General features: G+C 40.6%; 1 protein-coding gene across 18 annotated transcripts in view; it reads right to left on the bottom strand.

The window, feature by feature from the left end:
- The window catches only part of NFASC (neurofascin), a 328885-nt gene that overhangs the window by 131000 nt on the left and 176411 nt on the right, over positions 1-21474 (bottom strand). For 14 of the 18 annotated variants that reach the window (XM_054981817.1, XM_054981826.1, XM_054981820.1 and 11 more), the window contains 2 exons: positions 21000-21170; positions 3229-3279 (listed from right to left, as the gene is read on the bottom strand). In XM_054981817.1, coding sequence (XP_054837792.1) covers positions 3229-3279; positions 21000-21170 — 222 coding nt within the window. The remainder of the gene's footprint in view (positions 1-3228; positions 3280-20999; positions 21171-21474) is intronic. The other 4 variants (XM_054981824.1, XM_054981828.1, XM_054981835.1 and 1 more) reach the window with 1 other exon arrangement.

Genomic DNA, 21474 nt, shown 5'->3' with positions numbered 1-21474 from the left:
TTCATATGCATCTGAGAAAATCTGGAAGTATCCAATTTGCACAATGAACTGTTTTCTTACATAGCTAGCAAGCGTTCTTGGACAAGCTCCTGCTATCACTCATTTGCTGTGGCTAATGCAACTGCAAAAAAGGCCTTCTTCCAACTCAAACTATCCTGGAAGATGGCCACTACTTTGACAGGGCTGCTATGACCACCTGGATTCACACCATGGTAACATCAAGACTAGACTACTGTAATGCACTTTATATAGGTCTTCCCTCAAAGTCAACTTAAGAGACTTCAGATTGTACAAAACACTGCTGTTCAGTCATTATCAGGAGTTAGATGATGTGTGCCTATTATTCCCATTCTGCAGACACTCCATTGGCTATCCATCAGTTACCGGGCTCCATTTAAGGTTTTGGCTCTCTCATACATGGCCTTGACCCCTTGTATCTGCAGGACTGCCTCTCTTCCTACGCCTGGCCTTCATAACTGCAGGACTGCCTCTCTTCCTATCCTTCGCTCATGTGAACTGGGTCTTCTGCAGCTACCACCTTGCAAATGGGCAAAATCAACAGTTGCCCAGGCATGTGCATTCTCAAAGGTAGCTCCCACTTTATGGAATGGACTGCCTTAAGAGGTCAGGAAAGCTCCCTCTCTCCTGGGTTTCTGCAAACAATACAAAACTAAATTGTTCAGGAAGGCTTTTTAATCAAGTAATAGGCCTGTGCCATAAGAAATGGATCAGACAGTAAAGGTATAGGGCATACAGACTATACTACTATTGGTCTAGATATGCCCCTACTGGGAGATACTGTGTCATTTAATATGTTCATGTCAAACTACTTACGTTCGTTTCTACAATGTTTTGTATCTGAATTTAGGTCTATATTTATTTTCAAATTTCTGCAATCCATACCCTATTGTACTGTTGGATGTACTAGCTGTTGATGATATTGACTTGTACTATGTAATTCACCTTGAGTCTCACTGAAAAAGCTCTACTGTAAATAACACAAATAAATAAATAAATAAATAAGAGCACATGGTTAGAATTTAAAAATTACATTCAATATTTTAAAGGTGAGATTTAGTTCTTGGAGTTTTGTGCGCTTTCAGTATCTGCCCATTGGCCCAGCCAGTCTTGGTTTTGCAATCACTTTTCAAACAGATACCTCTGACTGCGCAGGCACAAAAAGCAAGCAACGCAATCAATCCAATGCCAGTTATTAAAGGATGCATCTGACTATGCAGGCGGAAAGGAAGGATGAACAACAAGCGATTCTGTACTTTATTCAAGTTGGCCAGTTTTATGACCTGAATGATCATGACTCCGGAGAATACTAGCTCTTCTCTAGTAAACAAGATGATTTTGTTCCCAGAGCTGGCAAAAGCAGCTGTAAATTGTTATGAGCAAGTGGCTACAATACAGGTGCAAACCTGCTCAGCCTGTTGCTATTCTTGGATTAACTTTATCATACAATACTGGGGTGATCTCATTATGAGGTCATAACTGAAGGAGTCTGAATGACACAACAACAACAACAATAAAAAGATGGTGCTACTTGGAACAGCGTACATATTACGCCGATATCTGGTTGATACTTAGGTCTCTGGCAGAAACTTGTATCAGCTTAGCAAGGCCAATCAATAATAACACATGACCTCTGCTTATTGTTGATTGTGTTTTGGATAATTCAAATAACAACAACAACATTTGATTTATATACCGCCCTTCAGGATGACTTAATACCCACTCAAAGTGGTTTACAAACTATGCCATTATTATCCCCACAACAACCCCCCCTGTGAGGTGGGTGGGGCTGAGAGAGCTAGAAGCTGTGACTGACCCAAGGTCACCCAGCTGGCTTCAAGTGGAGGAGTGGGGAATCAAACCCGGCTCTCCAGATTAGAGTCCCACGCTCTTAACCACTACTCCAAATTGGCTCTAAGTATTTTTGGTAACTGTATTGTGTCAGAGTTTGGAGTACGTCTAAAAAGAGCTAGCTAAATGAACAGTTCTCCTGCCTAACTTTCAAATAACTTTAATTTAAATTAACAAAATGTTAGTCATGATAAAAATCATGACTGTACCCTGTCATGAATAAACAATAACAAAAATGGGGATCTCTCTCTTCCCTTGTACAAATATACTATTTGGGAAACAAAAATGTATGCAACAGATGCACAAATGAGATGAGGTATGTGAACCATGCATAACTGGGAAATAAATATGTGTCTGTTGTACAATAAACCAATTGCATGCCCCTTTTATTAGGAGTGTTGTACAACTTGTGTCAGAGAAATCAGCAGGAGCCTTTTGGTTGACCAAGCCTAAAAGCTTGGTCTGTTTGGCTGTTTGCTTCTATTTTCTGAAAACTCTCCCCAACCTCACTTTCCCTTGAAATAAATCCCCCATCTTGCAACTGTGTACATTACAACACCATTCGCACAGCACTTTCAGCCTGCTGCAAAAGAATGATTGTGCCCCAGGGGAGCTGAGAGATTGTATATCTAATGCATACTTTCTAATGCAGGCTTCCCTCCTGTGTTATATTCTCCAGAGAGTCATACAAAAAGGAAAGAATGGAAAATCTTTTGAAGTATTTAGCAAACATGAAACACAACTGCAAAGAATATATATCACCAACCCTGAAAGAAAAATCAAGAATTTTTTTCTTTACACATGCCAGTATTCTATCATTATTATACTTTAAAAATATTTCCTTTAAGAGGACAAGCAAAATATTTTCTTTGTATTAGGATACAAAGCTGAAACCTTGTTTGAGAGTTTTGCTGCTGAAGATTATTTAGATTGTTTCAATGCAAACAATGAGCTTCAGGTAACAGGTTTCCATGACATTAAAAAAACTGACTACCATGTCATGTTGGGTGGGCTGATCGTTTTTGTTTTATACACATACACAAATTAAAAAGGCATTCAGCACTGCAGGAATAAAGAGCAAATTCATAGCTATATGAACTGCTTTAAGGACATAAATATTCAATGATCCCACTCACATTTGCCATTAAAAAAAGGCAAGCTGCGTGTTCTGAAGACTAACAAAATGTGTTTTGTGAGGTCTGAATTCTCAAGATCCAGATGTATAGTTTCAATAGGTATCTCAAAATTGCCTGGCCAGTTTCACTGACCGATCAGCAAGTGATGTTAACACAACAGTAAGTCAGGTTAGATACAGAGGAGTTAGAACATGAAGTTCTCCAGAAGTCAGTATTGACTCACCACTGTATATGTCAGTGTGATTTCGAAAGGACGTTTCATTATGGGGATGCTCTGTAATAAACAAAAGAACATGAGCGTACCAAAGGCAACAAAGCATGCACTGAGTAACAAAAAAAGGAATAGCAGAGAGGGGGCACAAAAGGAAATACAAACACACACAAAACAGAAAATTATAATAAAATGAAATCAAAGCAAAAGGAAACATAACACATACATCATTCCAAAAAAACTTCAACACAATTTGGAAACAACAACAAAACAGCAACAGAAAACAGCAATTAAAAGGAGGAAACTGTTTATTCCTATAGAATGAAAAATGTGGTTTCTTTAAAAAAACATATTAAATTTTCAGCTGACATTTTTCAAACACATTGATTGGATCGTTGAATTGGACTTTCAAATAACTGGAAATTCTCAATAATTATGTAACATCCAACACACCATTCTGGTTTTCTAGAACCACAATTATTTTGTCCTTAGGCTTTCTAAAGTAGGTGAGAAAAACATTGTCCTACTTGTCTTAAATACATAGCAGCACTTCTACTTTGCCCAATTTTCAGTTTTAACACAGAAAATATACTGGGATATTAATAGTATAAACATTATTAGAATGGTTTTTCATTCAAAAAGCTAATTTTTACAAAGAGAGATGCCTACATTAACAGAACTAACTCCTAACCCTACAAATCTTTAAGAGTTGAAAAAACAGATCAAGAATCTCTAGATTTGCTGCACAGGCCAGTGACAGACATTTCTTTATTTAACACAGACCGACAAGCTTTCAGTTACAGTTTTTGACCCATTGTGGTTAAGTACTTTTCAATCTCCCTCCAATCGAGGCATTTTGTGACCGGGCTACTGTATTGGTAGCAAGCTCATAGTCCATAAATTGTCATGAGGAAATAAGCACTATACTTCAAATTGGCACCTACATTCAGTAAAATAGCCCATGCCCTCAAATCATTCTTGATGAGTCTTTCAGAATATGTAGATCAATTGGTATAATTAGAATTGTAACAGAAGTGTCTGTGAATACTAATTTATTAGAAAATAGGAGAAGAGAGAAAAAAAGTTGACTAAACACAATTGTTGATTAATTTATTTTGTTTCTAAGAGGAGCAGAGCCGGATTTAGATGAAGGGAGGCCCTAGGCTACTCCACTTGTGAGGCCCCTCCCAATCCCCCACCCTCACGACTAGAAGAAAATGGAAGAGTGTTATAAACAAAATTGAGTGATTGAGCCAAGGATGATGACGGGTATTGAAAAGTCTGCAATTCACAATTTCTCTAAAGGACATAAGATGTTATTGTTAAATACCATAGTGATTGTAAAAAAATGCATAAATGTTAAAATTAACACTGAAAAACTTTTGCAATAACTGAACTTTGTAAACCTTTTATGGAATAAGCATTAATTTTTAGGAAAATGAAGTTGTAATGTTATTCTTAAAAAACAACAACCTTGAGTTTACAAATTATATTGCCTGGGAAGTGTAAATAATATGATCATGATTACTTGACAGTGTGGCACTTTTAGAATCAACTTTATGTTGTCATTAAACAGTTTTAAAATACATATTAAGAAGTAAACTACAACCATCAAATACAGTAAGACTAAAAATGTTTTTCTAGCCTTCCTCATAGCAAAATCATCCAAAACTTCATCAAAATTTGTTTGTCTAAGTTTGTCACTTTCAATGTACAGAATGCTCAGTGCAGACAACCTCTCTTGAGACACTGTGGCCCGTATTGTGGGGCCACATTGTGGCTCAATAACAGGTCTGATTTCTGAAGGGCTTTGCTGACCTTGTGAAAATGACCTAGCACATGGGTCCAAAAATGCAGCATGAACACAAATTCCAGTTCTTCCATTTTCTGCAAAAGATTGTTAGCTTGAAGCCTGATCTCCCCCTTCCCATTAACATCAGAGTACAAATGACTGAGGGCATCAGTGATAGCACTGTAACTTTCCAAAACAGCTTCTGTGGCTTTTGTGTGTGCGTCCCACCTAGTGTCTGACAAATATTTAGGCACTTTAGACTGAGGTGGCAAAAATGATTTTAGATCTGCCCATCTCTTTGTGGAGGATGAAAAGAAGGTATAAATTTCATTGATAATGCCAAAACAGTTCACTGCATCAAGGCAGCAATCCACAGCTGAACGGCCCACCAGATTTAAAGAGTGACCTGCGCATGGAATAAATCTTGCAAATTGGTTTTTTTTAAATGATTTTTTGCTGCATACCGTTGTACTTACCAGCCATGTTGGCAGTGTTGTCATAAGACTGCCCACGGCATTTTCTGAAGTCAATTTCAAGCTCAGTAGTGAAATAGTTGAACAATAAATCAGCCATGCTTTCTCCTGAGTGATCTTTTAGCTCAAGGAAAGTTAAAAATCTCTCAGTTGGCAAACCATCTTCAGGTGATACATATCTGATAATTAAAGACAACTGACCAGTATGTGAAATGTCAGGAGTGGAATCTACTGAAAAGCTGAAATATCCAGCCTGTCTCACATCAGCCAGAATTGCATGCTTAACTTTTTTTGCCATGAGTTGAATAATTTCCTCACATATAGTTTTTGACAAATAAGAGAGATTGCCTGATCCAGAATGTCCATACCAATTAATATGAACAAGTAAAAATGAATCAAATGTTGCCACTAGTTCTAAAAGACCAAGATAATTAACATTATTTGGAGATCCAAAGTGTTAATTGTCTCCTCTGAATGGTAAGCCTCGTTCTACAAGAGTGCATATTACAGCAATAATTCTCTCCATGACATGCCACCAGTACTGTTGTTCTACTTTTATTTGTTCCTCTAGCTTGGAAGTTAACGTTTGCCCTCACTTCCTTGTTAGGTAGGCCAACATGGCATTCCTATGCTTCTCTTTCATGAGTTTTGATAAGAAGGGGTTTTTGCCAGTCATCAAACCCTTCAGTAGCTAAAGCTGTGGAAGAAGATTCAAGAAGGTTTGGAAAGAGTTTACAAACAAAGCAATAAATCTGGCCTTTTGAGGGAGAATACTCTCCCTACCTGTGCATGTAACGTCCCAGTAGATCACACAAAAAACACAGAAGATTGCGTTTCCTCGCATGAGATTTGCGCGATGTCACATGACGTCGCGCAAATCTCGCACGAGGAAACGCCATCTTCCGTGTTTTTTGTGAGATCTGCTGGGACGTTACGTGCACAGGTAAGCCATGTGGAAATGGGCCAGGTGTGAACTGCAAAATCTGACATTTTCTTGTGTCTCTTTAGCCTCTCCCTGTCCAGTAAGTGACTCTTGAATTAGTTCTATATTTTCAGTCTGAGCCAGCATCATGGCTGCTTCCTCATAATCAATGTTCCCTCTAAGCTGTGCAGTGTTGTGAGCTAAAAATCTACTTCATGAGCCAAAACAACAACTTTTATTTCAGTCTACAAACATACAAAACATACAAACACAACAAACAAACTACAAACTAATGTGTATTGTTTCTCGCTTAGAAGCAACAATTCAAGCAGTCATTCATACATGGATTCTAAATATCAAACTAAATTACCCTTCAGGTAAAGTTATTAATATTTCTCCTTCCTAACTGTTTGATATATAAATATATCTGAGAACATGTCCTAGGGTCTGTATCCCATCCTGGGCATATGTTAGCCTTCTCTATTCCAAGAAGATTGCAGCAGATAGGTGGAGAGATTTACAGTATAATCCTGTACTAAATTACTCCAATCTAAGCCCATTGATTTCTAGCTTCTGTAGAATCCAAAACCAAAAACCATGTAATACATTTTGATTACAATCAAAACAAATTAACAATAAAAACTAGTTGTCCAAGACCATCTAGTGTCATTAAGTGAAAGGACCACAAAATCAGAGTGTACTTCTGTATAAAAATGGATTATGTTCATGCTGATTGTAAAGGGGTAGCTGTGTTAGTCCATTGCTGAAAAATAAAGCAGACACCCAGCGGCTTAAAGACTAGCACTTTTTTTTCAAGATGAGCTTTTGTGAATCAGTGCTGACTTCTTCAGATATGTATGGAAATCAACCCGAGAATCATTCTTACGTTTTCTTTTTCCCACATAATGAATCTGCACTTGAAAGACTCATGACAGAATTCATCCTTGATCTTAATCCCTGCCTCGTCCAACCTGCCCCGTAAGAAGGATTCTAAGTTTGATTTCTGCATCTGAAGAAGTGAGCAGTGACTTGCAAAAGCTGATACTGAAATAAAAGTCTTTAAGGTGCCACTGGACTTCTGTTTTACATTTCTGGCTTTCTTGTGGTTCAAGTGCGATTCTGACTGTGGATTTCTCAGCTCAGGCAGTTAGCCAATACCCTGTACAAGCACCTGGAAATCTGAAATTTGGGACAATTGTGCTTTAGACAATTACAAAATACATAAAAGCTGTCTAAATGCAGTATCTCTCTCATAGACTTTTATTATTCTCCATGTAACAAAGAAAATGTGGTTCATCTACCCCTTTCATTTTAGACAGAAGCTCAGGAATGGCAAACCTGGCACCTTAGTAATTTTGTGCATGCAACTTAAATAGCCTGAAGTCCATTTGCCAGTTTTCTGGGGCAAATAAACAAGATCTGTACAGTGTTGCAGCTCAAACTGCTAGGACATGCAAATACAGACTTGCAAGCTTTGATTTTTCTTTAGAATATTTATATACCACCTGTACAGAGAGCTGCTTGAGGTGGCTCACAAACAGAAAACAACATAATTTTTAAGAAGTCAGGATGATAGGAGGAAACGTTTCCAGAATGCTTCAATCCATCATCATTAGGATCAGGGCTTTTTTTCAGCTGGAACGTGGTGGAACGGAGTTCCAGAACCTCTTGAAAATAGTCACATGGCTGGTGGCCACGCCCCCTGATCTCCAGACAGAGGGGAGTTTAGATCACAGCATGGAGGGCAATCTAAACTCCCCTCTGTCTGGAGATCAGGGGCGGGGCCACCAGCCATGTGACCATTTTCTCCGAGGGCAACCCACTGAGTTCCACCACCTCTTTTCCCAGAAAAAAAGCCCTGATTAGGTTGAAAGCCAGTTAACATGAACAAGATCAAAACCTAAACCTGTGGAGTTGGCCAGTAACCTCTGGTTTTGAATAAAGTGAAAGAGGAGACTTTGTGGCACCAAAAGAGTTTCAGTTTGACAGCCATCTTGGTCTTCAGTAGAACAGCAGGATCGGAGTCCAGTAGCACCTTAGAGACCAACAAGATTTTCAGGGTATAAGCTTTTGAGAATTCAAGTTCCCTTTTTCTTTATATCTGAAGACGAGAGCTTTGACTCTGGAAAGCTCCTATTTTGAAAATCTTGTTGGTCTTGAAGGTGCCATTGGACTCAAACCCTGTAAAATCTTCCAGGCTTCCTGTTTAATTCTGCACCTACAGACTCACCTGTGAACAAGGAAGCCTTCCCTTGGCTTCTGCTGCAGGAAAGAAGGCAAATCAGGCACAGCTGCCCTTGGAGGCTCACTTTAGCATCAGATCCAAATTTGGGGGTGGGAGCAAAGAAGGGCTGTGAGCCTGTGAGCCTGCAAAGATGAAGGTGGCTTAAAAAGGGAAAATGTGAGAGCCAAGTTGGAGCCAGCCCCAAAGCGGTAAAATAAATCCCCAACAGCACGATCCTATGCAGAGTTACTCTGGTCTACGCCCATTGATTTCATTTTAGATGGAGACGTTCAGCTTACCAAGACAAGGCAGCCAGATCCTGTTCTTGGCCGATTCTGCATTTCAAGCTGGAAGAGCCCTCAAAAAGGAAGCCTCGTCAATGGCAAAGAATCAGCTTCCTTCAGCACCACAATGGTCTTCTCCTCCTCATCTGGCCATCAGTGGGCACAATGAGCATCTGCCCCAGCCCTCTGGCCTCCTTGCCCAGCCAGGAAGGAAGGAGAGAAGTGGGACAAGGCTCCATCTCTGCTCCATCCCTATTGGTCCTACCTGCTGGCACCAGCTGAGTGGAGGGTGGAGCTGCCTGAGAGTTAATACCTGTGAGCTACAGCTGAGAATCTGTGAGCAGAGGAGTCAGAATCTGTGAGCAATTGCTCACGTGCTCACATTAGCGGGAACACTGGTGGCTATTGGCACAAGGATGGTTGCTGCTGAAGGTTTACAGAATTCAGTTTGGCACCTGCACATTTTTGGGCTTTTTCACTCCCAGGGCCCTTCTTAAGGCACGAGTAGCGGGCAGAGTGGGGGAGACTCTGTGGTCAGAGCACCAGACTGGGGTTTTAAACAAAGAACAAAGATTTTATTGACTATTTACAAGTAACAGGATTTTAAACACAAAAAGGCACTTTAAATCAAACAGAAAGGAAAACACCACCTGGCACAAATAAAATCAGACAAAACGCAGTTCCTCTGTCCCTGAACTGATCCCTATACTTCTTTTCCCTCGGGATGAGGTTCAGTTACCAACCTGCAGCCTGGCCTCCTGCATGTTACAGGTAGTTCTGGATCCCTCCGAGGATCCCTTCCCACTGCTGTCTTCCCCGATCCCCAAGGACTCTCTCTGCCTGTGAGCAATCTGCAGCAAGAGCCTCCTGGTATCTCTGAGGGTTGCAGGATAACTCCCCCCTCCCAGGCTGGCTGGAGCATTTATATCTTCTGACTCCGCCCCCTGGCTTTCCCACACTTTTTGGCCATAGAGGCATTTGGGATTTGTGGGCCTACCCTGGAGTTTTGCCAAACTTCCCAGGGTAAGGGAGAAGCCTCACGGGAAACACAAAATAAGCATATCTATGCAATATCAAACTGTTACAAAAGTGTATTCAAAGTGCAAGTGCTATAAATATTTCATATTCCTCTCTTATTCAACTCTAAACCATATACATTTATCATGGAAATCGTTCCTGGCTTAACAAAGCAACAAACCGGGTACGCTACGGAGTCCAGTAATCACTTCCTATGTTAAGTATTTTTCTCCATAGTCCTCCATAGTCCTCCAAGTTACTGACAAGCGGTTGTCCGTGGAGCCGATGGAAAGGGTTCCGTGCCACGCCCAATCTGGGGCCGGCTATACAATGCAGATTTCGTCCCTTACTTCATCAGGGGCGTATGATCTGCTATAACATAAATTCATAAATTGCTTTACATCCAAAAACAGTTACACCTCTTATTTCACATTTCATACAAATATATAATTACATACCTTCAGTTAAGAGGAGTAGACAAGAATCTTAGAACCCGGAACACGGTGGCAGAGCTTTCTCTCTCGCGCCATTCCCACATCTAACGATTCCCTTTAAATTCTATTCTGGCTGATTGGTGACTCAAAGCTTAAAGGGACCCTACTCATAACGAATGTCAATGAATTCATTTTCAAATCTAGCAGCCATTATAGTTATCATTACTGCTGATACTAAAGTGCCATTCAGAGAAAACAACTTAAAGAAAGTTCATTATTCAGACCCTTCGGCTTGACTGTGTCTAGCCTGTAAATCCAAAATGCTTCACGGCAGAGAAGCAACACCTGTATAGACTCCTGACTGGTTTTGCTAATTACTTCCAAAATAATTACCCTAAAGGCATAAATAATTTATGTTTTTTCTCTAAAAAATGTTGGGTTAAAGGTGCCTCCTGAATCTTATTGCGTGTTCGCGAAATATGTTCGAGAACCCGTGCCTTCACTGGTCTGGAGGTGCACCCCACATAAACCAACTTACACGGGCATTCTATGGCATATATCACCCCTGAGGTCTGACAATTAGCAAAATGCTCAAAAGTTAGCCTTTGCTCCTTAACCATGATCTCCTTTCCTTCCCACAGAATATTGCAGATCTGACAGCGGCCACATCTAACCGCTGCTCCCCGCTTTTCAGTCGTATGTCTGCATGAACCAGATCGTCCTTAAGGCTCCTAGTTCTACGGAAGCCCACTTGTGGTCTCAATTCACATCCTTCAATATCTTCTATTAGCCTCCAGTGGCAGAAGACAATTTTCTTAATTGGGTTAGATAAGGGGGTATATTCTACCGCCCATCTAATTCTGTTCCCTGAATCCTGTTTCCTCGTCTCAAACAAAGATGTTCTGGATATAGATCTAGCGCATGCTAAAGCTGTTTGTACAACTCCCTGTGGATATATTCTCCTCATGAAATTGTCACACGTCATCCTACTGTCCCTTTAAAAATCCGCAGAAGTTGATGAATTGCGTTTAACTCTCAGGAGTTGGCCATAGGGAACGTTCTCCCTCAAGTGGTGAGGATGGAAAGACCCATATTCTAGATACGAGTTACGATCCGTCTCTTTATTGTAAGTTCTAACCTTTATCCTATTTTCGCTACTCCTGTATGTTACCACGTCCAAAAAATTAATCTCCCAACTATTATAATGCCATGCATATTTTACATTGTGATCTCTACTATTCATCCAGCAACAAAAGTCCTCTACCTGGCTGGATCCCTTATACAAAAAATAAAGATCATCTATATAGCGAAAATACTGAATTACATTCGCCTTATAGGGATTAGAGGGATGTAGAATGTATTGTTCCTCCCATTTACTCATAAATAAGTTGGCGATGCTGGGTGCTGCGGCGCAACCCATAGCAACGCCCCTCAGCTGGAAGTAGAAAGAGTCCCCAAAGCGGAAATAATTTTTTTCTAGGACTAAATCTAGTAGCTGTAACAAAAAATTTGATGGAACGGAACTCTCCTGCCTTGTCCCAAGTGCCTCCTCCACCACTTCCCTGGCATTGTCATGTGGAATGGTGGTGTAAAGGGAGTTTACGTCCATCGTGAGGAATACAGTATCCTTATCTATTGTTAGATCTTCAACTCGTCTTATAAAGTCTCAAGTGTCATGGATCAGGGAGCGTATTCCAGCCACCGCTGGTTGTAACATAGAGTCTAACAGGACAGCCAATAACTCCAATACAGAGCCGCAGCCAGAAACTATTGGGCGGCCCGGGTGAGGGAAAACCTTTTTATGAATTTTGGGCAGTACATAGAAGAGGGGGACCCGCAGTGTTTTGGCCTGTAAAACTCGGTATAGCTGCTCATTTATTTCTCCGAATTCCCTAGCCTCATCCAAAACTATTTTAATAAGACCCTTAATATGGTCTGTGGGGTCCAACAGGCTTGATGTGTCCCCCAGTTGTCTCAATACTTCTGCAATATACATGTCCCGGTCCATAATTACTACCCCTCCTCCCTTATCCGCCGGTTTGATCATTATGCTCCTGTCATCTTTAAGTGTCCTAATAGCCCTTCTCTCAGCTATCGATAGATTTTGCCAGGACCTAACTGGCTTATTTTCAAGCTCAAAAATGTCCTTCATGATCATATGCTCGAAGGTATCAATCCTGTGGTCAGATATGGGAGGCATAAACGTGGAGCCCTGTTTCAGACATTTAGGCACCTCAAACTCAGAATAAGTGGTCTCTCCATTAGATTTAGGGAAATAAGCTCTCAACTTTATTTGACGAATGAGCTTAAACACATCTAGTCGGGTTTGAAAAGAACAATATCTTGGCATCGGTACAAATCCCAAACCTTTATTAAGAACAGACTGCTCTGCCAAACTTCCCAGGGTGGCCGGTCATTTTAACTTAACTAAACAACCTAAATTAAAGCAAACACAAGATGGAGTCTTGCGTCACATCCAACAAGCCAACCCTATAGCACAACATCATTTTCCATTCTAAACATTTTCAAAAGTTTATAAACTACCAAAATTGCCAAAAGGATTCAAAATAATTTTCTCTAAGACATATGCATTTAGAAGGCTTGAAAATGATGCAAAAACATAGGTTAATAATTAACTAGAATTTCTCATCTAATAATTCCAGCAGCAGCAAACACTAGGCTCTCCCATCCAACTATCAATACTAGCCATTTAAAAGAGCCAACTGCCAAAAAATGTTACGTAAAATAAATATGTAAAACTTTGATAAGATTCTGCAATGGCTTTAGAACAATTTATCTATTATTAATGTATGAAGCAGTATTGTTTGGATTTATTGGCATGACAATTGACACCATCAATATTTCTTTTCATATCCAAGAAGTTCTGAGAAAGGGGTTGCAAGTGTGTGCTGCAGGCAGGGCTCTGTGAAGTGTGAAAGACAGACTTTCCTGCCTGGGTGAGGCAGGCCAGTGCCAGTCACATGTGCTTGCCTTGCTCTGTTCAAGCCAAGGAGGAGGGAAGGAACGGAAGGGACTTAGGAGAGCTTGCTTGCCTGGTCTATCTGCCCTAGCCAGCCCCCCACTCGCACTCTCCCACTGATTAAAGTGCAGCACGTACCACTACTGACCTGACCCTTGAGCTGGGGAAGGCTGTGCAGCTGGTTGTTGACTCTGGGCTGCTGGCTCTGGAGTCCTGGAGTCTGAATAGTGGCACCAGGGACCTAGAAGGGGCAGCGCTTGTCAGTCCAACCCCTGCACAGTCTCATCAGGGCTGGCTTTAAGGCAATTGGAGCAATTTGGCCAAATTGGGCCCAGTGGGCTGCTCCTAAGGGGGCCCCTGCACCAGGGCAATCTAGATGGATTTTATTTGTATCTCTAAGATTCTGCAGACTTTGGCTGTGAACTGGGCCCCACAAAAAAATTCAAGTTGGGCCCCCGAGTTTCAAATTGGGCCCCACTGGCTGGCCCTGAGTCTCACAGTTGCTGGGCCAGAATTGTTGGCCCCTGCCCTCGCATGAAGTCTTGGGCTTGCAATTTTGGGAGAGAGGAGAATGCCTGCTGGGGGGGGCAGGGCTGTGGTGGCCCCCTAGATTTAGAGGCCCTAGGCTTCAGCCTACTTAGCCTATACATAAATCTGGCACTGAAGAGGAGGGAGAATACAGACTTGCAATACTGATTGTTCGAAGAAAAATATGTAATAGTATCCTCCTAACTGGAATGTCATGCATCCGGCCCACCTGTGTTAATCTAAAGTAAAATCATTCACAAGTAGGATTAAAGAATAAGCCACAGAAATATTTGTCTTTAGGAAGTTAATTTATCAACGCTTTCAAAATTCTTTATGTATGGAGACTAGTGATCAGAGGTGTGGGACAGGGAAGTGAGCTGAACTGGAAAGACATAGGTAGGAACATTACTGTTTTCTTCAAGCATGACGACCATGTTTGCATCTGCCTCCTGAATCAAAGGCATGGAAACAGCTACATGATGGAATGACTAGGGGAGATCTAACAATCTTAAGAGAAAACCAAGTACTAGGAACTCTACAAAACACAGCTTGGTACCCAATCTCCTTTCATTTGCAAGTAAAACCCACTGATCAACTAAATTCACTTCCAAGTTAGCATATAAAAGATCACAGCTTCTCTCTCATATCACTGCACACTTTAAAAAATTATTTTATTACACATATCCTGCCCTTTTGCCATCATGAAACTCAAGATAGTGTACACAGATTCCCAGAAACTCTTCCATCCAGGCACTGATCAGACACAGACCTGCTTAGCTTCAGCAACACTGCTATATTATGACTCTTTAGACTCTGCATCCTGGACGAAAAATACACCTTTTGTTTTCTTTTCAGTATGTACAGGGAATCAAAATAATAAAGTAATAACTTGGAAGGGATGAACTAATTTGCAATGCAAAATACAGGTCAAGAACTCTGGTTCAAAAAACAGTTCAAACTATTTGAAGGGTATTTTATTTCCTTTGTGTTGAAAATGAGAGACAAGAAGAATCTATTTAATATCCAGGAGGTCATCCTTCCACAGGAAGGGTCTCCAGGGAGTGAATTTGCACTCTATTATAAAGCAGAGATTTCCAAGAGAATACTTAATAGCAAGTATAGATGATCGGAGTATGACATACAACAGTCTTAATGAGCCTTTCAAAAAGCCATTGCTAACCTGGAGGTCATGTCTCAGTGTGAAGATTAAGAGTAATCGCAGCATAAACCTTAAAGTGTTACACATCTGCATGGACATTTTACTGCTCAGATTCTTCCAGTTGCTCAGTTTCAGCATTCTTCTATGAGATCCAATGGACCTAAAGCCTCACCTGGAACAAGTAAGCTTGTCTGCATTGCCATTATTAAAGCACGGACCATAAACATATGGGCAAAGGCTGTTCTGAGAAATGTAAATTCCCCAAGCGTCCCCAGTCAGTGAAAATCCTTGGTAAAGTTTTCCAAAATACCCAATAGACATCCAGATCCTGCTGGTGCAAGAGATCCAACTTTCCTTTTTTGTGCCATTTGAGCAAACTGCAAAGCAAGCACCAAATACTCCATATGGTTTTTCCTCCTTCAACCAGCACTTCTTTCAATATAATGACTATGATACTGGATAAATCATGAACATTTTGATGCATACTATTTCAATTTTAGTGGAGAATTTATACCTACAATATAAAAACAATTTAATTGAAGCCTGCTTCAGATATTTGTCCATACACTCATTGAACACTTCACAGAGTGGAACAGGACTGAATCCAATGCCCCCACCCCAATACCTGCACATTCACCTGAACATCATGCTTCCATACAAAAGGGATTCTACTTTTGTATTCCTGAATGTATGGAGCAATCTATGCATATACACTGTGCTACGGATATAGCTAGAACTATAAGATAACAGTTGCTGGATCTGACCAAAAAAAACATAGAAGATGCCTTTGCACACAGAAATAGGGCTAGCCTGCCAGCCCCATAGCTAAACATGCCACAAAGGGAGTTTAGAGGCCTAGAATAGAACATCCTGGGAGAGGCGCACAAAACAGAAACATAGCACAATAGTATGGCTTTGTGTAGATTAGAAGAGCCATATAACCCGTATCAATAGATACAATATGTTCTGGCCCAGGGGGAGAGAGTGTCTGAGAATGACAAGAATGTCGAACTTCACAGAAGTAGGAGATATAATTCATGGACAGATGTATGATGGAGGAATGATATCCATACGTATGAGAAACTTGTAATCACTAATTTTCCTTAGACTGTTAAGGTAAAATGTAGCAAGAATGAGCTAAGAATTTTTATTACTTTAAGAAGATGTTTCAAATATAGATAACCTTATCTAGTGTTTGAAGTTATAACATAATTAATTAGCCAAGAATGTGAGCCCTTCAAAGCAGGACAGTTAGTGAATTTTAGGAGATAGTTTTGAAACACTATAAATATGAGAAGACAAATTAATTAGGAGCTTCTCCTAGAAAGGGCTCCTTGCTTGTGATCTGTTTATCTTTGGGTAAGGTACTTTTTTGGACCCATGTAACTGCTCCTTTTAAATGGTCTATGTCGTTACAATGGATGGTATGATTTTGTGTTGACTGACTGATATTAAGAATATTGAACAATCATGTTTATTAACAAAGGCTTAGAATGGAAGCAGAGATTCTGTAATAGTATTACTTGTGTATTACACTCAGTAACAAACTTAAAATGTTATTTGTGGTGTAGGTCTTGCCAGGAGTTTAATGATTTGCTATAGGAAAGCTAACTAGATGCTTTGGGCGTCTTAAGTGCACACCTGTATCTGAATCAGGCCCAGCACTTTTTTAAAGCCAGAACATCCCAGAATGGTGTTCCGGCAGCTCTTTAAAATACCCATGTGACTGGTGTCACATGGGTATTTTTAAAATGGCCTATTTTGACCATTTTGAGCCTGGATAGGGCCCCAAACAGCCTAGATTGGGCTGCTGCTGGGCAGGGGAGGGTTTCCCTGCCCAGCACCGGCCTGCTCCTGGCCATTTTGGCCCCGATCCGGGCCATTTTGGGTCCTAAATAGGTCCCAAATGGCTGAAACAGAACTGAAGGCCCAGATCAGGCCGGTTTGGCCCCGATCTGGGCCGTTTAGGGGGCATTCTGGCCATTTAGGGTGCAAAACACCCTGGATTGGGGCCAAAATGACCCGGATTGGGCCCAAAACAGCCAGGATCGGGCCTCTGCCAGGCAGGTGAACACTCCCCCACCTGGCAGCTGCCTGATCCTGGCCATTTTGGGCCCCTTTTGGCCATTTTGGGCCCAATTCAGGCCCCAAATGGCCAGGATTAGGCACGAAACAGCCAGGATTGGTCTGCTGCCCAATGGGGGAGTGCTCTTCTGTGTGGCAGCAGCCTGTTCCAGGCAGATCCAGGCCATTTCTACCCTGTTTTGGGCCCAGAATGGCCTGGATCGGCCCCTAAATGCGCATGTATTGAGAGGTGTACCACCTCCTCCCAGGAGTTGCCCCAGGTGAGAGTTCCCCCACCTCTTCCCTCAGAAAAAAAGCCCTGATCAGGCCTAACCAGAGTCATCCAGAAAAACTGTTCCAGATGAACAGAAATATATTATAAAGTTATAAAGGAACAAATTGTGGTGTTTGATTGAACAACAGATGTTAGGTGGTTGGGCAGCAGATGCAATCCCACTTCTTTTGACACATGATCAGTGAACATTGGGCCAAACATCTAAAGGTAGCTTGAGAAAGCTCACATTCCTAATTGGGCTATAGTTTGTTCTACAGATCATTTGCACATATTTTTGGGTTCACTACAATATTTAACACATCCCTTGCTGGATACAAAACCATTCAAATACAGCCTACTGTTGAAAAGGATGGTAGATTTATATCATTTCTGAGCAAAACACCACTGACAGTCCAGTATGACATAGCACAGCAACCTTATGTTACAGTGCAGTTTTTATAATAATATTTGGAGCACCACTATCTTGAATTCAATCCTATCAGCATTCTCAACAAAGGAGCCGAACTCTGGGACCCCCACTTGTCTTTCACAGATTACGGATTCCCTTAAGGATAACTGTTTCATGCATGGATCTCCACTGCTGGATGCCTATAGGGCTGGCATCCACAGCATCAGTGTACTCATAGTTCAGGTGGCCCTGAATGGACATGTTATGAATGTTTCAAGAATCTGTAACTCCATGGCCAACCACAAATGTACTATTAACATTTAAGAGCAATATTTTCAAAAGAAATGGAGATTGAGACCTTATGTCCTCCTTTCAAACATAGCCCAATGAGTAGAGAAAGACTAACCATTTGCACTCAGCTTCCTAATTTCAATTGATAGTCCTTGGGAATCAGATCAATGAGGCCTTATTCTCACATAGTGCTGATACAAAAAAATCCTCAGCAATTAATATTGCACAGTTTTTAATACTGCACAGTTTGTTCTTGCAAACAATAGATGATACCTGGCAGTAAGGACTTGGCTTATGAATAACACTCAACAACACAAGAGAAAACCGGTGAAAAGAAGTAGTTCAAGTAAATACAAATGTATATGTATTTTAAATGCTTAAAGTGCTAAAGTGCTCAAACAAGTGCATAAGATGAATGACAAAAGAGCAATCCATATACTTTTGAATACAATGCAATACGATCTGGACCTCTAATGCAAAAAGTTCATAAATCAATAAATTCTGTTTCTTCTTTGCTTCAATCCTTCTTTACTCCAAACATATGTTTCATGGGTCAACAGAGTCTTGCTTCTTCAATCCTATTGCACAATGGCCCGAGGGGGTGACCTTCTAATCCAGAAAACTACTTGAAAGTATAGCTGGGCATGTTCCTCAGCTACGGGTTGCAGCCAGCAAAATTTCCAATACCCATTTCGTGGTCAAGACTTCATCAGGCAATAGTGCTTTGTAATTAATGAAGGTATTTAATAGAGTGTAATTGGTTTGTAGTTCCTGACCGGCATTGCTCCGTTTCCATTAAATTGATTGGGTCGTGGATGCAAGCTATATATGTGGTGACCATCCAGATATGACACTATTCTTGAAACATTCATAACATGTCCATTCAGGGCCACCTGAACTATGAGTACACTGATGCTGTGGATGCCCCTGCCCTTGCATGAAGTCTTGGGCTTGCAATTTTGGGAGAGGGGAGACTGTCCGCTGGGGGGGGGGGCAGGGCTGTGGTGGCCCCCTAGATTTAGAGGCCCTAGGCTTCAGCCTACTTAGCCTATACATAAATCTGGCACTGAAGAGGAGGGAGAATACAGACTTGCAATATTGATTGTTCGAAGAAAAATATGTAATAGTATCCTAACTGGAATGTCATGCATCCGACCCACCTGTGTTAATCTAAAGTAAAATCATTCACAAGTAGGATTAAAGAATAAGCCACAGAAATGTTTGTCTTTAGGAAGTTAATTTATCAAGGTTTCCAAAATTCTTTATGTATGGAGACTAGTGATCAGAGGTGTGGGACAGGGAAGTGAGCTGAACTGGAAAGACATAGGTAGGAACATTACTGTTTTCTTCAAGCATGACGACCAATAGGATTGAAGAAACAAGACTCTATTGACCCATGAAACATATGTTTGGAGTAAAGAAGGATTGAAGCAAAGAAGAAACAGAATTTATTGATTTATGAACTTTTTGCATTAGAGGTCCAGATTGTATTGCATTATATTCAAAAGTATATGGATTGCTCTTTTGTCATTCATCTTATGCACTTGTTTGAGCACTTTAAGCATTTAAAATACATATACATTTGTATTTACTTGAACTACTTCTTTTCACCGGTTTTCTCTTGCGTTGTTGACAGTTTTGTAACCGGTGTGCCCATTTGGTTGCTTTATGAATAACAGTGGCAACTGCCACAGAAATATCCTAAGTGAATTTAGTATATGTTTTTCTGGTTATATTCTACCAGATAACTGTGGATGGGAAAAAGAAAAATAATCAGAGCCAAAAAACTGGCTGACAGTGATGTGTGCCTTGCCTCTAGGCATGTGTCAGTAACATCATAAGTGGACCAGAGTAGCACAGCTGTCCATAAGTAGCATAGTACCTCTGTGCACAAAGAAGGGGTAAGCATCAGAAAAAATAATGAATGAGATGAGTAGATACAGGTAAAGCACAAGATTTTGCACAGTGCCAAACTCATGCTTATAAATGGTTAGATACACAAAAAATATCAAGTGTGAAAAACTAAGAAAATATTGAAAATGGGTTGCTATTTTAACGGTCTGCCATAAGAGTTTCAAAATGATCCATCACTCCATAAAGCATCCCATTAACATGAACTGTAGCCCAAATAACCTTTTGAGAATGCTGCAGAACACAGTATTGAAGTCTAAACATGCAATGAAAAAAGGAGTGCAATATGTGTGCAACAGGTTATGGGAGTGCCCTAATATTAATGCTGACTGTTGAAATATTAGACTATTGTAGCCTATTAGACTAGAAATATTAGACTATTGTAGAATATTCAAATAACAGAAGTGCTTTCTTTTGACACAAAGAACCTTCTTTGTGCTGAATAAGGGGCTTGCATTATCAGAATTGATGATGAGCAGCATACAATCCAACAGTATATAATTTTTTAAAAGGAAGGTAGATATGTAGAAATTAATCAGTGTGGACACATGCTAAAAACATGTTCTGTAGATATATACGATAAGCAAAGTCTCTGAAATTTTCTTCTTTAATATTTTAAATTATAAGTTAAAGTGGATAACTTCAGAGACTTTGAGGTCCATCAAATATGCCGATGAGCAAAGCTTCTAGCATGTTTCCACACTGGCCAGTGTCCATATATCAACTGTCTGCTGGACCAGTACAGCTGTATTCCAAAACACCGTAACTCCATTAGGATGCCCTGAGCTCCTTGGAGGAAGGGCAAAGCGCTTACATGACAAATAAAGTCAAATAAATACAATTATATGTCTCTCCAAACAGGCAGCAAGAAGAAAACAACTTCATTAAGGCAATATGAACAAAACAAAAATAATTCTCATGTTTGAATGGAGACAGTTCTCAGAAGATTGCCAAAACGATGAGGTAAAGAAGAGATCTTGCTCAAGCATTTCTAGTCCAGCAGATCAAAGTAAATACTTACTGGTCAGGACCTTGAGGGTATAAGGATTTTTCTGCTGAATGGTGTGGGTGAAGGCAAAGCGAGCATTACAGCTGTAGTCAGTCAGAGCATCCTCCTGCATGACATTGGAGAAATACAAGTCACCATTCTGTCCTTGGGAGACACGCTTGTCTTGGTGGATTGACTCCATGGCTGTAAGAAACAACAACAATTCTAGTTGAAACTCAAGGCCTTGCACCCACTAGAACCAAATAACATATATACTGGCTAAATTCCAGGAATATGCACAAATTGATTAATCCCTGCTGGAATGGGACTGAACCACTAATGTCAAGACAATGCTGATATAACCAGGCTAATTACCATAATTATTGCTATGGATGAAAAATTCCAGAGAAAACACATTTGATTCTTAATGGGGACCACACAGCCTCTCTCCAGGCAATCTACAAATCCTAAGGCAGCATTCAGAATGCCAGAGGAGCAGATGTGGGAT

Source organism: Eublepharis macularius, chromosome 5 (assembly GCF_028583425.1).
Source record: "Eublepharis macularius isolate TG4126 chromosome 5, MPM_Emac_v1.0, whole genome shotgun sequence".
Classification (NCBI taxonomy): domain Eukaryota; kingdom Metazoa; phylum Chordata; class Lepidosauria; order Squamata; family Eublepharidae; genus Eublepharis; species Eublepharis macularius.
Note: the sequence above shows the minus strand (reverse complement) of the source record. Positions and strands in the feature narration are given on the sequence as shown.